General features: G+C 22.9%; 1 protein-coding gene and 1 non-coding gene across 2 annotated transcripts; one reads left to right on the top strand and one right to left on the bottom strand.

Moving 5' to 3' along the window:
- Positions 1-11,481: 11,481 nt before the first annotated feature.
- Positions 11,482-12,330, top strand: LOC101497283 (protein RALF-like 33). The gene has a single exon (XM_004495652.4). It carries the CDS (start codon positions 11,609-11,611, stop codon positions 11,969-11,971), a length of 363 nt encoding a protein of 120 aa, XP_004495709.1. The 5' UTR covers positions 11,482-11,608; the 3' UTR covers positions 11,972-12,330.
- Positions 12,331-15,243: 2,913 nt separating this feature from the next.
- Positions 15,244-15,315, bottom strand: TRNAE-UUC (transfer RNA glutamic acid (anticodon UUC)). Its single transcript has one exon. It is a non-coding gene; the product is annotated as a tRNA-Glu (tRNA).
- Positions 15,316-15,317: the final 2 nt, after the last annotated feature.

Consider the following 15,317-nt stretch of genomic DNA (forward strand, 5'->3'; position numbering starts at 1 on the left):
TAAACATCTTTCATCTCACAATGGCTAATCTCCAAAGGATTACTAAAATAATTTGAAAAACTCAATCAAGAATATCTATTTTATTTGCCAATAAATCAAGCCTGAGAAATTACTTTGATGCTATTCATCACTTTTGATCGTTATTAATATTCACCAGATAATAATATTATTCTTCGATAACTATAATTTCCAAGTTTTGACAAGCTAAAGAGGGAATGATTGATTTGGCTTGTCAGAACAGAACTTATACAACAATGTAAAAAAATTAAAGAGTAGTTTGGCTGAGGAGGAGGGGCAGTTTATCACACTTGCTATAGTTTCTCTGCATAATTTTTTTGCATTTCTGCATCAATTGTTTTGCATTTCTGAATGTAGGATGAGATAATTGTTTAAACTAGCAAATATGTTTAATTGACAGAAATTATAAGCTGATATGAATTAAGGATGGTGGATATATATTGGTAATTTGTGTTCACTGAATTGTTTGAAATCTGCTTACTTGTATTTGTAATGGAAATGAAATGTTGTATTAGCTACATCAATGCACTAGCCTCCAAAAATGAGACACCTCTTCCTTGCTTTCAATTCTGAATTCATATTTAAGTCAATATAGTCAAACACAAGTTGCCACATTTTTTTGGCAAAATTACAAGAGGAGAAATGATGTGCATAACTTTCGTCTTCTCTTTTACAAAACACACATGACTTATCTTTTACTTTTCTTTAATGCTAGCGTAATTTTCTTTTACAAAGTATACATGCCTTGCAATTGCAAGTGTTTGGAATTGTAGCTTCATAATCTCCACATCCAATATGCCTCAAAAAAGATATAAATATCGATTAACCAATAGCCAGAAAAATTGATAAAGTAATTCACTATATTTTTTTCACAAAAGTTGTTTTGTTCAAATTAAATTCTTTCAAATTCTATAATTGTAATCAATTATTTTTCATCAATAGTTTTAAATTCATTCTACCAGATAAACCACTATAATTGATCTAATAGTCAAATATTTGGGTAGTATATGAGCTCTTAGGATTAATAATAAAATTAACACTTGTAGAAAAAAAATCGAATTAACACGATGCAAGGCCCAAGAATATTTTAGATGTAGTTCATTCATTTCTTGTATTAGTTCATCCGCCTCCTAATAATCTACTGAAAATTAAAATATGCTAGTGTATTTTAAATTATCAAAAGCTAAAGTTCGATAAAAATAAACAAACATGAAATTGGATCAACATCAACATCTACCTTAGATGTTTGATCCAATTGAACTATTTATTGGGGTGAAAGTTTTTCTTCTATGGGCGCATATTTTTACCCTTTTAATTTTCCCGACAAATGCTGTTTTTTTATTTACTTCGAGCATGGATGTTGTTATTTTATTGTTTGTTTTCTTAGCAAGAATGTTGTATTTTTATTGACAGTTAGATATACATCAAAAACAATAAAACATATATAGTATTATATTGTTTGGAGATGTTTAACTATTTTCTTAATGCATAAGTAGGTTTTTTTTTTCAATACCTTTTATTTGAAAAAAAAAATTATTAAATTACTCTTTTTTTAAAATTATATATTAAAATTTCTTTTTTTTTTTTCTTTCGTATAAGTAGTCTTTGCAAATGAAGATTTTCTTAAGGAAGTCTCAAATTGTAAATGTGACTTTATTAAAAGAATTTTTTTAAAAAGTTTAAAAGTTTTTTTGAATAACTTTTTTTAATTTAAAACAAAAATTGAAATTTTTTAAAAAAAATTTAAAGAAGTCTTGTTTGCAAACTCAAGCTTTCTTAATGAAATCGTTATTCACATTATTTGCAAATGTGATTTATAAGTAATAAAAAAAAAATACATTTTAATGTATAGTTTTAAAAAGAAAATATTTTAGTAAAAAAAAATCAAAAAAAGTTATTGAAAAAAAAAACTCGCATAAGTAAACTATCTTTGTAATTGTTGCATCAAATCAAATGAGAAAAGTTGTTTTCTAAATAAATTTATTAAAACCTTATTTAAAATATGATATTATACAAAATTAAATAATCTTACTTTTTTGTTTCTCAATTTTATATATAAATTGATTTCAACTTCCCTTCAGAACTGCATACTACAAGCTGTCCTACTTTATATCTAACTATATATAGTCCTCTAAATTACTCTACTTCCATTGAACAACTTTTTTTATAATTATTCTACAAAATAATATATAACACAAACGTTTGTTATTAAAAATTTAGTTAAAATTTATATTTTTTAATATCGTTGCATAAATATAAGAAAAATTATAATATATTAAATATAATTTTTTACACTTCAACTTTTTTTATATTATTTTTAGAAATGAGTTATTAAACAAATTATTGAAACATATAATTTATACCTACGACAAATATTTTTGTTAATTAATTAATTAAATGTAATAAATTTTTACATCTAATAAGAAAATAATAAATATTGTATATTAATTATAATTTATCGTAAAAACATATACCATTGAAAAATAATTGTCATTGTCATTAAATAACTTGTTAAAATTAGTTATTTTCAATACCTTAGACATAAATATGAGAACAACTATAACAAAATAACTAAAAAAATTCACATTTCAAATTTTTACATTACTTTTTCTATAAATGAGTCACTAAAAATCCATTTGAGCGTACAAACTATATACAGAACAAATATATGCAATAACCAATTAATTAAATATTTTATTTTTTATATCTTTCAAATGAAAATTAAAATAATTATAATATAATAATTATAAAAACCACAAAGGAGTAAATGATTGTCACTGAAATATTTTTTCAAATAAGTGTTTTTTGATATTGCATGATAAAAATGCGTACAATAATATTCAAATTAAAATTCTTCACACAACAATTTTCTTACATTGTTTTTTTAAAAAATTAATCGTTAAAAAAGACGTTGAATGCTCGAAGCATAGAATGTCTGTAAGGGATATATATTTCTATGTAATCATTAATTAAATATATTCTTTTTTTATATCTTCTAAATCAAAATAAGAATAATTATAATATATAAAAAAAAACCATACATATGATAACTTATTATCATTAAATAATTATTAAAATTAATAATTTTTTAATATCAATAATATAAAACTGATAATAATTATAATACATTAACTAATGATTTTTCACACTTAATTTAATTTTTTAAGTTATTTCTTTATAAACTAGTCACTAATGTGGAGCATGCCATAATTTTGCATTTGTCATTTTCCTATAAAATATGCAGTCACTTTCCTTTAAGTTATGCTTCAGTGACATTTATTTCATTCTCTCATTTGACATCTAACACCGAAAAAAGCATCATCAAGAAAGTTCAGAAATATAATAATATATATAAATAAATAAAAATAAAAAGACAATTGTTTTCTATTTAAATGACTAAACTACCCAACTTTCACATGTCATCACATTAATTAATACAAGGACTGAATAATTATTTATAGTTAATAAATATTAAAAAATATATTAATAAATATTTATAATTAACACAAAAAAATATCAAATAAATATTTATGATTGATAAATATAAAAAAAATTATAAAATAAATATTTATTATTGATACATTGAAATATATGGAATAAAAAATTATCTCATAAATATTTTAAAAATATGGAATAAATCTTTATAATAGATGTATAAAAAATTTTGAAACAAATAATTGTCAATAAAAAATTACATAAAAAAATATTTGTTACTAATACATAAAAAAAATGCAACACAAATATTTATCATTAATACATAAAAAACGCATGAGACAAATCTCTATTATTGAAAATATTAAATAAATATTTATAATTAATACATAAAAAATACGAGAGAAATATTTATCACCTAAACATAAAAAATATTAGATAAATCAATGTCATTGATAAATATTAAAAAAATATTGAATAAATATTTATCACATATAGATAAAAAAAAAACACAGGAAAATATTGAAAGTGATATGTATACAAAGGTTTAGTTACAATTTTAGTCTTTCTATTTTCATCAATTCATGCAATTAGTCATTTATTTTAAAAGTCGACAATTTTGATTTCTTTCATATTTTTTAAACTAAGAAAAGATTATTTGATATATTTTAAATGATGTGGCATAAAATTTTATAATATAAAATCATCTAAATGTAATAATTATTTATGTGTCATTAATTAAATTAAAAAATAAAATTGAAAGTTAAGTTTTTAGAACATATTATGGCGATTTTATTTGTGTTAATTATTTTCATCATTCTATAACATGTCACATAATTTAAAATATAAAATATCAAATATCGCATCTTTTTGTCAAAGAATCAAAATAATAGAATAAAATTGTTAGATTTTAAAACATGAAACCAATTTTGTGAATTAATAAATAACACTAAACAAAAATTTGTAATTGATATATATTATTAGAAAAATAAAATAAATATATTTTTTATTGATATATATTAAAAAAATACAATAGAGGTATTTTTAATTAATTTATAAAAAATACGAAATAAAATTAGTTTGTTATCAAATATTTCCAACTTATTATCCATTCCATTATTTTAGTCATCTTTATAAATAAATAAATAAGGGTTAACTTTTTATTTTCTTTGATGATCATTTAAATATATATATATATATATAATAACTGTGTGGTATTCATACAGAAAAACCGGAATTTTGTTAATTTTACAACAAAGCAAAATAGGAATAATAACCAAATAGACTTCTGAAGAGACCTTTTTTACTAAAAAATAATAGGAATTACCCGAGCAACTCAAAAAGAGAGAGGGGGAGGGAGAAAACGGTACTGCCAATGTTGGATCTATATATAGAGTTTACTTTATTATTCTGTATGAACAATATATCCTTTTTTCCTGAATCCCCGAATAATCCTTCTATTTATAATCTATTGTACTAGTAAAATTCTTTTTTTTGTTTTTTGTTCTTTCTATTTTTATTGAAAATATTTAGTAAAACTCGAAACATTACTGGCGAACTATCAGTCTAAAAAATTGGTAAAAAAAACAAAACAAAACTCAGTATAAGAAAAATAACCACTAAAAAATATTTATATTTTATTTTATTTTTAATCATTGTTAAATTTTAAAAGATAACTACCAAAAAAGTATAAATAACTACTTTATAAAAAATAAAATAGCCATAAAAAAAATTAAAATATTAAACTCTTCATTTTTACCCATCGCCAATGCTTACTTACATGATAACATGAATTTCTTCTTCAAACGAATTTCTAATTAGTTTAAATTAAAACAAATAATATTATCAAATTTGTGAAATGACATCACAATCTCTTAAATTGAAAAACATTTATCAATTTGATAAACTTTTTATGTTTAATCAATAAAATATTTTGTTCTTAATAATATTTACTTTCATTTCTAATTCCTGATTACAAATTATTGAATTGCTATGATCTTAATGGCGCTCTAATTCATCTTTTAAAAAAGTAATTAGCATAGAAATTGAACGCTACCCTTAGTTGCTCGCAGTTTCATTCCCCTATTTGTTGTTTCCAATTCCTATCCATTTTAAAGGAAAATTTGGATGGACAAATCTAGAATCGTATGGAATAATCGAAGATATATTTAATAAAATAAAATAAATATACGTGGAAAAGTTAACATGTAATTTAATGGTAGCGGCTCCTATTTCTCTATGTTCTTTACTGCCGGCTAATTTCATATTCTCTCTTATCACCACCATCCATTCTCCGTAGAAGAATCTGATTCCTTTTTATCTAAAATTAGAGATTCTATTAACCTTCTTATCTGGTCACGAGTTCTAAACCTTGTCAGATGATAATGTTCTTTTGTTTCTTTTTTTGTACACTACTGTAAATGGTTGACTTTATATCTAAATTTCAGCTAGTGAAAATGTTAATTAACATAAATGATTATGTGGTGGTTAAAATTAATTTTATAATTGATCTTATATAATTTATAATAAAAATGTTAATTAATGTGTTTTATTATACGGTGGTTAAAATTAATTTTATAATTGATTTTTGTTAAAATTTAGTTGAAGATAAAATGATTTATATTTAGATAGTTTTAAATTTAAAATTATTTTTTTAATCAATTTTTGTTGTTTGGATAGTTAGAATCAAAATTGTTTATAGGTATGTGATTATCAAAATTAAAGGTTATTTAAGTAAAACATAATTATTTTAAAAATTTATAACTTTTTGTTCTAATATTAAGGTCGTAGAGTCAACATTAAGTCTTTTCACTTTTCATTTCAAAATTCTTCTCATTTAATATATTTTGTGTAATAAATATGAATTAAATTTTTTTTTTAAAAGTTAAGACTGAAATATATATATATATATATATATATATATATATATTTACATTCAATTATCTTCTTCTGAAGTTTGAAATTAGCAACCTACACGTAGTTTATTAATCTATGTTTTTTAGGTTTTAGGTGAATAACATACATTTTCTCATTTCACAATATAATTCATTTTTACTATTTTAAATAAATAAAGTTAAAGAACAATTTTATAAGTTTTATTTCAAATGGCAAAGTGATAAATAAAATTAAAAATTTTAATTACATCTTTACCCCCTCATTGATGTAGTTTTCTAAAAAAAGTAGGTAGATTACTTTGTAAAAAAAAAAAAAGGTGTACATAACCAATTTACACTCATATCTTTTTTTATGAAAGTCTAAATAAACAACCTACATCCTTTTATATTGACAAACAAAAAAAAAAAATATTCTTTACCATTTTAAATAAGTAAAATTGCCGGGTAGTTTTATAAGTTTTATTATGTATATTAATGCGGGGAGTAGGTTGTTAATTTACGTAATCTAATCTTAAAAGTGTGTGCAAACGTTTCTCTTTACTACTTTAAATGAGTAAAACTAAAAGATAATTTTGTAAGTTCTTCACTTTCTGAATAAATGTCATATTAAAACTAAAAGAAGATAAACTAAAGAGATAGATTAGCCTCTTTACATATACTTGATAGTCATTTTGAATTTATATAGTTTTTTAGACTAATCTTATTGATAGATTTGAAATGACTATCAAATGTATCTAATGGGACTATAAATAATAGGGACAACAAACTCATTAAAGATAATGAAATAATTAAACTAAAAAAATGTAAATTACAAGATAGTTAGATTTTTTTTTATTAAAAACAAAAAAGTGCACATTACTAATTTACACTAACAAAAAAATTAGCAGGTGAAAATTAAAAAACTCATATATATATATATATATTAAAAAATATTTGTCAACAGATATGCAGCTTGTGTTTAAATGGAAATGAGTAACTTGTATTTTACCTGACGTGCTGGATTTAGAGTCCATGAGGTATCCAAAACACCACTCCTTTACATGACTCATAATCCCTGTTTGGTAGTATTTGATAACGTGTCAAAAAACTTGGAATAAGATTTTTATTACATCTATTATCATAAATAATTTAGCTGTTTGTATTAAAAATATAAATATGCAAAAATAATTGTTAATGAATTTGACATCCTAAAACGTCATTGAACATAACTTATCTGAAATAGCTATTAATATATTTTATTTTCTTTGTTTGCTTTAATTACACTTTATTTTATAAGACAAAAAATTATTATAAATTTTTTATTTATTAGTTAAGTTTAATATATTATTAGTTTTAAAAATATATTTTATCTTATTTTATAATATTTTTCTCTTCTTAAAATTACGTGCTAGTTTTGTCACTGAGATTCGTAGACATAAAATATAAATTTATATAAAATTTTGTATGTTTAATTATTAAAATAATATAATAATAATTAAATGATATACTATTTTAATTTAATTTTTATAATAAACTATTAAAGAGAATAATCCAATTATCAATAAAAATTAAATTTATTATTTATATTTAATATTTGACGTGTCTGTTATAAAAAATAATGTCAAAAAAAATAGAATAATTTAGTTCAGACTTAGACTTATTTATGTAATAATTTTATGCATCCTAGTATATAAGAAAAAATCAACTAATTGGCGGAATGTCTACTGTCTATATAACAAAAAATGAAATAGATGTGCAAATAACTAAATTACACTATTTCATAATGCTTCCTCATTTACACCTTTATGAGAAAAACATGCCTCTTTCATATATATTATATATTTACTTTTATCAGAAAAAGATATCCTCTCTCGTATATATTATATATCTATATGAATATAGTTTATTTAAAGTGAATTCACTTATAAAAATAAAATGTGTAATAAAAATTATTAATATTTATTAAATAAATAATTATAATTTTATGTATATATATATGACTGATATAAATAGTTATAATATTAACTATTAATTTATTAATTTTATTTAAATGAATCAAATTTATCTATGTATACCGTGATTTACAGTTATTCAATAATTGAACTAAACAAATTGTAAATCCTAACCAATATATATATATATTTAACAGTTTCTTCCATGTGGGTTGCACAAATTCTCAATAACTAGTATAATACTTTATCTGTTTTCGCTTTACATTATTATATTATTATAAATATTTACCCTCTCCACTATATATTATATCTCCTCCAAAAAATTAATAGTTCTTCATTCTGATGGTCCATGCTCCACACGAAATTCCCGTCTCTTATACTCTCTCATCACACAAAAGTTTGTCTTAAATATTTTGAAGATCATATTATATTTTTAAATATTTATTTGTTTAACAATAAAAATATAATTTTAATAATTTAAAAAACAAAATAAGTTTTTAATTTTTAAAAATTACTTTTCATTTATATAAAAAATCTCAATTTTTAATCACAATTTTTTAATATTTATTTTTTAAAATCAACTTGAATCGTGGATATTATTAAAAATATATTTAATTCAAAAGAAATTGTAGAAGGCTATCACCGGCTCCTGACACCACCGATGCCTCTATTCGGCATGCCGTTAATAAATGGAAGGTATCCCTTAAGTTAAACCTGTCAAACTCGGCCAGCTTTTCTATTTTCATTGTGAATTAATTATGATGATTTCCGCTATTGATGCAATTGGCATATAGACATAGATTGCATAGTTTTAATGGTTAGTATTGTGCAAAAAAAGGGATCGCCCGTTGCTCAAGCACTTTTTCGATAAATAATATCCCTTATGTGTGTTATCAGTTATGTAATGGTCTTGTTTAAAGTATTTGCTCCTATATTAAGAAATATAGTATTAGAAAAAATAGAAAAACTATTTTATTAAATTATTTATTTTAATTATTAGTTTTTATTATTATTATTATTATCATTGTAAGTTATAGTAATTATTAAAAGTATTATAGGAAAAAACATAATTAAAGTTATAATAAAAATTGTGAATGTTATTCATTTAGAGACAATTTTTATTTACTCAAATGACATTCGTTTTAAAATAATTTTTATTTACTAACGTGACACTCGTTTTAAAACAATCTTTATTTATTAAAGTGACACTCGTTTAAAAATAATTTTTATTTATTAAAGTGACACTCATTATAGTTCTCAAATCCTAATTCAATTGAAAAATGTTAATATTATTAAATTGAATATCTTGCTTCGGAGTCAAACTCAAACATTACAATTATGTAAGTTAATTATAGTGAAATCTATCATCTATTCTAGAAGAAAAAAAAAAAGTGACATTAGTGTTAAGAGAGTTGAATATAATAAGTATATATATTATTATAAAGTATCAATCATTGATTATATTGATGTAAATAGTAATAAATAAATATTTTATAATCATATCAATAATAATTGTAGTCTATAATAAAGACATTATTAACCAAACAGTTAATTATTATCTATAATTTAAACTTTAAAATACTTTAATTTAAAAAATGGTTAGTTTAAATAAAGTTTTTCACGTCATTATTTAATAGTTATATAACGAGTTAAAAATACATGAATGACATATTCATTAAATAGATTGATAAAATATCATTAATTATACTTGTAATTTTTTCTACACCGATTGAGTATATAAATTAAATTATTTAGTAATCTATTAAAATATAATGGGCAATTACTTAGTTTTTTTTCATTTATAGTTTAGTCCCTTAATGTTTATCAATTTGTAAAATAGATATCATATTTTAAAATCCAATAGTTTTGGTCTTCTCTTACATTTTTAACTAAAAAAGTAGTGTTTGATATTTTTTAAATGACATAACATACATTTTTGTGATTTAAAACTAATCTAGATGTATTAATCATGTAACAATTCGATACTTTTGACTGTCAATATTACTCATGATTTTCTCGCATCCCTTTTCTGTCATTAAAAATTAGCGATATTTTGTTTTTCATTGGAATCAAACACGATACCTAGAGGATAAATATCAATGTTCATTCACTCTCACTGTCGATGATATAGATAGGTGAGAACGTCAAGAGCTGAGGAGTTCTACATTTTTTTAAGAATTATCCCTTTACAGTAGGTTGTTACGTTAGTAGATTAGAAATAAGTAGACACAATGTATGCATCGTATTATATTTCGGAATTAGTTATTAAATACTTAATTTTGAATATTTTGATCATGAACAAATTTTTAGGTGGCAGAATTTATTTAAAGATTTTAGTATATTATATAAATATGAATTTTTTTTATCATCTTTTCTATTATCGAACTCACGTAATTAGATGTTACATGTGTTAATTTTCATTTTATTGATTAAATTATAAAAATGAATAATTTCAGAAGTTGAAATTTGAATTTTTATTACAATTTTATGAGTGTTAATAATTCAATATTATCATATCATATGCGAGCTCGTTTTAAACACATCATTTGATTATTTTTTAGTTAAAAAACCATAAGAAGATACTAAAAATGTTATATTTTAAAATTGAGAGATCAATTTTTTGAATTATTGAAAACAAGGAAAAATAAAACAACAATTAAGTTTTTTAAGGTTAAATAAGTTCTTAGTCTCTACAATATCTCATTATTATTTTTAGTTATTCTTAAAAAAATTGTAAACTTTTATTCCCTTAAAACTTTTCTTATATATTTTTTGTCATTGATTTTAAACCAACTTTGATATATTATTCGATTTTTAAATGATCTTTTACAATAATATTAAAGACATTATAAATTTTTTTCAATAAAAAGCTTTAATTCTTTAGCAAGTGATAATTTTTCATCTATATCATCTTTTCATTCAAAAATCTCAATTATACCTTAATTGAAACTTAACTGTATGTTAATTGTCTAGTGTATTTAGATCAATTGTTTCAAGAAGCGCGTGAATGTGCAAAGGGATGTTACAAGTTGTCCTTAATATCGACGAGAATGAAATAAAGAAAAAAATGGAAATAAATAGATAAATAAATTAGTATAATATTCAACGCGTGTTCCCAAACAAATACCGAGTAACGACAACGTTAAGTAGTGGTTGTTCGAAATGGCATATACGTAAATAAAACGCAATAGAGTGTCCTGTTTTTCAGCAATAGCCGAGTTCAAATAATTTTCACCAAAACAAAAAAAACATGAGTTCAATTCATTCATTCATTTACTCTGAAATAAAAGAAAAACAACAACATTCTTCAATTGAAAAAGGGAACATTCACCAATGGCAAACTCATCTTCCTTAACCTTCATCATGATCTGCGCCGCCGCCATATTATTGGCTATGAGTTTCTCCCGGACCGCCGTCGCTGGTGGGGACCACCAATTGGGAATGGGATGGTTACCCTTAACGAAGGCAGTTTGCGAAGGCTCCATAGCGGAGTGCCTGGAAGATGACGAGTTTGAGCTTGATTCTGAGATCAACCGGCGCATCTTAGCCAATACCAAGTACATCAGCTATGGTGCGCTGCAGAGGAACACTGTCCCATGCTCTCGTCGCGGTGCTTCCTACTACAATTGTCGACCAGGAGCTAAGGCTAACCCTTACAACCGTGGTTGCAGTGCCATTACGAGGTGCAGGAGCTAAATTTTTTAATTTTCTTTTTTATGTTTTGAAAAATGGGTTTTGAATTTGTTTGTTATATTAATTTGTCGTATTATGTCAAGAATTATGGTCATGGTATTGGTAATCGTTTTGGTGGTTGATTGTTGATGATGAATATGAATATTGTACTAATGTTATTTTGATTTGAAATGTCTTTTGTAGAGGGTAAAAGAATGGTAGTCGGTTTTTTTTTTTTTGTTACTTGCTTTCGTGTTTAGTGTTCTGTGAAGCACTGTGGTAGTCAGATTCTGAATCACTGACTCATTAATGGTTGTTTTTGTTTTCCCAAAAGTTCACTACTGTTCACAATTCGATATACAGTAGTATTCCGCTTTCTTTTCTTTTGTCCTTTCAATTAATCACATTTCTTTTATGTAGAGAAATATCTATCCCAGCATTATTTATGAATAAGAAAGTTATTTTAAATTTTTATCATTATAATAAATAAAATTTTATTATTTTTAAATTATTTAATATTGTTATTTTTTATTTATATTTATTTTAATAAAAAATATAGTTAAATGTTTGATAGTAAAAAGAATAATTAATAAATTTTGAATTATACTTATATGAAATTAAAAAAAATTATTGTATTTTTTTTATTTTTTATAATAGTGTTGGAATGAAGTACTTATTTGATTACAATTATAAGTAAATAGTATTTGTTTATATTTGCAATTAAACAAATATTTCTCTTGTTTGGATTGATGTTTGAGATTGTCAAAATCGCAAAAAATCACATATATTTTGACAAAAATCGTACTTGGATAAATTCACATCTAATCCAAACACAAACCATCTCTCATCTTTCAAAAAGATAAGGTAAGATAACATGGGTTAATTCAAATTTTCAAATATATTATATTAAACTGTAACTAAGATTCCTTAGATCACTTATTATGGAATGTTTTAGTGTGTATTTGGTTTTATTTTTTAATAAATAAGAATTAATTCTAATTATATATAATTTTAGAACGGTGCAGTAGAAAATTAATACGATTTTAATTATTATTTTATTTTAAGAATATTATAGTTAATAGTATGTCTTGCACAATTTTAAACAATGCTATAAAACGTCTTCAAGAGAATAATACATTGTGTAATTCAACTCAATAATATATTTGATAACTAAAAATTATTCTTAAAATAGTTATTCAAAATTCAAAAACAAAAATTTAAGACCACTAAAAAAATAGCAGAATACTACTCACAAATTTGGTGAATTTGGATTTTCCAAAGTGACTAAATAATTATGTGAAAAAACTAAAAGTTGTTATTTTAACAAATTTCATAATTATTTATTATTATTATTATTATTATTATCTAGAATATTTACTTTTGAATAGTTACTTAATTATGAAAATTATTTACTTTACATTTAAAATGTCTCTCAATTTAAATGAATAATTTGATAACTTTCTGTGCAAAAAAAAAGAAGTGAATTACATAACTAGTGAAGCAACTATAAACACAAGATGGTAGGATTAATCGAATAAAATACCAAGAGATAAGAAAAGTTAAAAGACTACACAAATTAATAATTTTTTTATTGGTGAAAGCAAAACTAATATAGATATATTAATGTAAAAAAATAAAAGTTGTCGGCTGGAAGAAGTTCAGGTTTTACTTTATGATTAAAATTGTTGACTCTCTTTTCCCCCCTTTGTATAAGTATATAGGGATTAGGGGATGATTACTTGTCAATTATTTTTTTGTTAAATTATTGTAATTAGAGTCTTTAACTTTTTCAAACTATTCGGAAAATCCCACCAAAACTTATAATAAATCCCTTCATTTTTTTAGCTTCTCAAGTAAAATATCTCTCCTACTATAATTTAAGTTCTCATATATTCCTTACGATAAGAATAAAATATTTACTATTATTAATTTTTTTTATATCATCATCATCATCATCATCGATATTTGGTAGTTGGTTACCTGTCAAATACGAGTTCATTTCACCACATTCTATGTTTTACCAGATTTTATTGGCCCCCTTACTAAACTATTGGTATTTATAAATTAATTATTAAGACCCCACAATTTATTTCAGTTTCTTTTCCAAACATGTCAAGCATGTAGCAAGTTTTGAATGGCTTTCTATTCACTACTACTAGTTGCTTTAGGAAAAGTCGTTAAGATGTGAGATTGATCTATAAGTCATGGAGTTGGGGACCAAGCTAAAGCCCTTAAATTCTTTAATGAGACAAACTAATAATTAAATAACTTTATTACTTGCTTTGCATAATAATTGGTCATTGTTTATTATTATATTCCAATGATAATTAGTCATGAAATACACTTTAGTTTATGTGATTCGCATGATTGAAAGGTTAAATAAATGGATAACAGTACTAATCAATTATAAGTTGTATATGGTTCCAACTTAAAATCTGGGTATGACCATATTTTCAAAGTATTATCTCCTTTGAAACATATGTGATAGCAATACGTACGTCTATTCTTAAGTGTTGAAACATATATTTAAAGATGAATGTCTGAATTTCTTATTACTGATCGGTTATTCTTTTTCATTTCATTATTAATATTCTAATAATAAGTTTGAGAGTTTTTTACATATATATGCACAAATCATTAACCCACCTTAGAGCTCACTTGTTTCACGCCTTTCTACTTACCATAAAGGTGCTCTCTATTTTCCTCTAAGCAAAATAGTGTTTATTGTGATAAGAGCTTTAGAAAACAAAATATCAATATTAATAAAATATTGAACCTATAAGCCTACGAAAAATAATGAAAAAATGAGTCAAGACTTTAGAAAAATTATTTTAATAGGAAACATATTATTAGAGGCTTAGTAATTTTCTTTTAGGGTCTTGGAGTTTGGAGTTTTTTTTATAACTTTAATTGTGATGCAAATTCGATTAAGTAAAGACCGAAAAAAACATTAATGTCACAAATGTTAATTATAAAAGACAAAAGATCCAATTAAGAAAAAATAAATTACATAATTAAACTGTTAAACATAAATAAGATAAAATGATAATCTAGTACACATTTTAAAAGATAAATGAGTTTTAATACAATGTTTTTCTATTTTTGAATCAACATGCATGAAATAAAACAAAAAAATGGAAAGTGGTATTCCTATTTATTAAATGTTAATAATATTTTCATAATTGTGATATTCTTATAATAATTCTTTATATATATGTTCATGTTTGAAATTGATTTTTCTATTTCCTTCTAATCACATAGAATTTTAATTAACGTTCACTTAGAAGATAAAAAAATTCCATTGCCGGGAATCGAACCCGGGTCTCCTGGGTGAAAGCCAGATATCCTAACCGCTGGACGACAATGGATT

Source organism: Cicer arietinum, chromosome 4 (genome assembly GCF_000331145.2).
Source record: "Cicer arietinum cultivar CDC Frontier isolate Library 1 chromosome 4, Cicar.CDCFrontier_v2.0, whole genome shotgun sequence".
Classification (NCBI taxonomy): Eukaryota; Viridiplantae; Streptophyta; class Magnoliopsida; order Fabales; family Fabaceae; genus Cicer; species Cicer arietinum.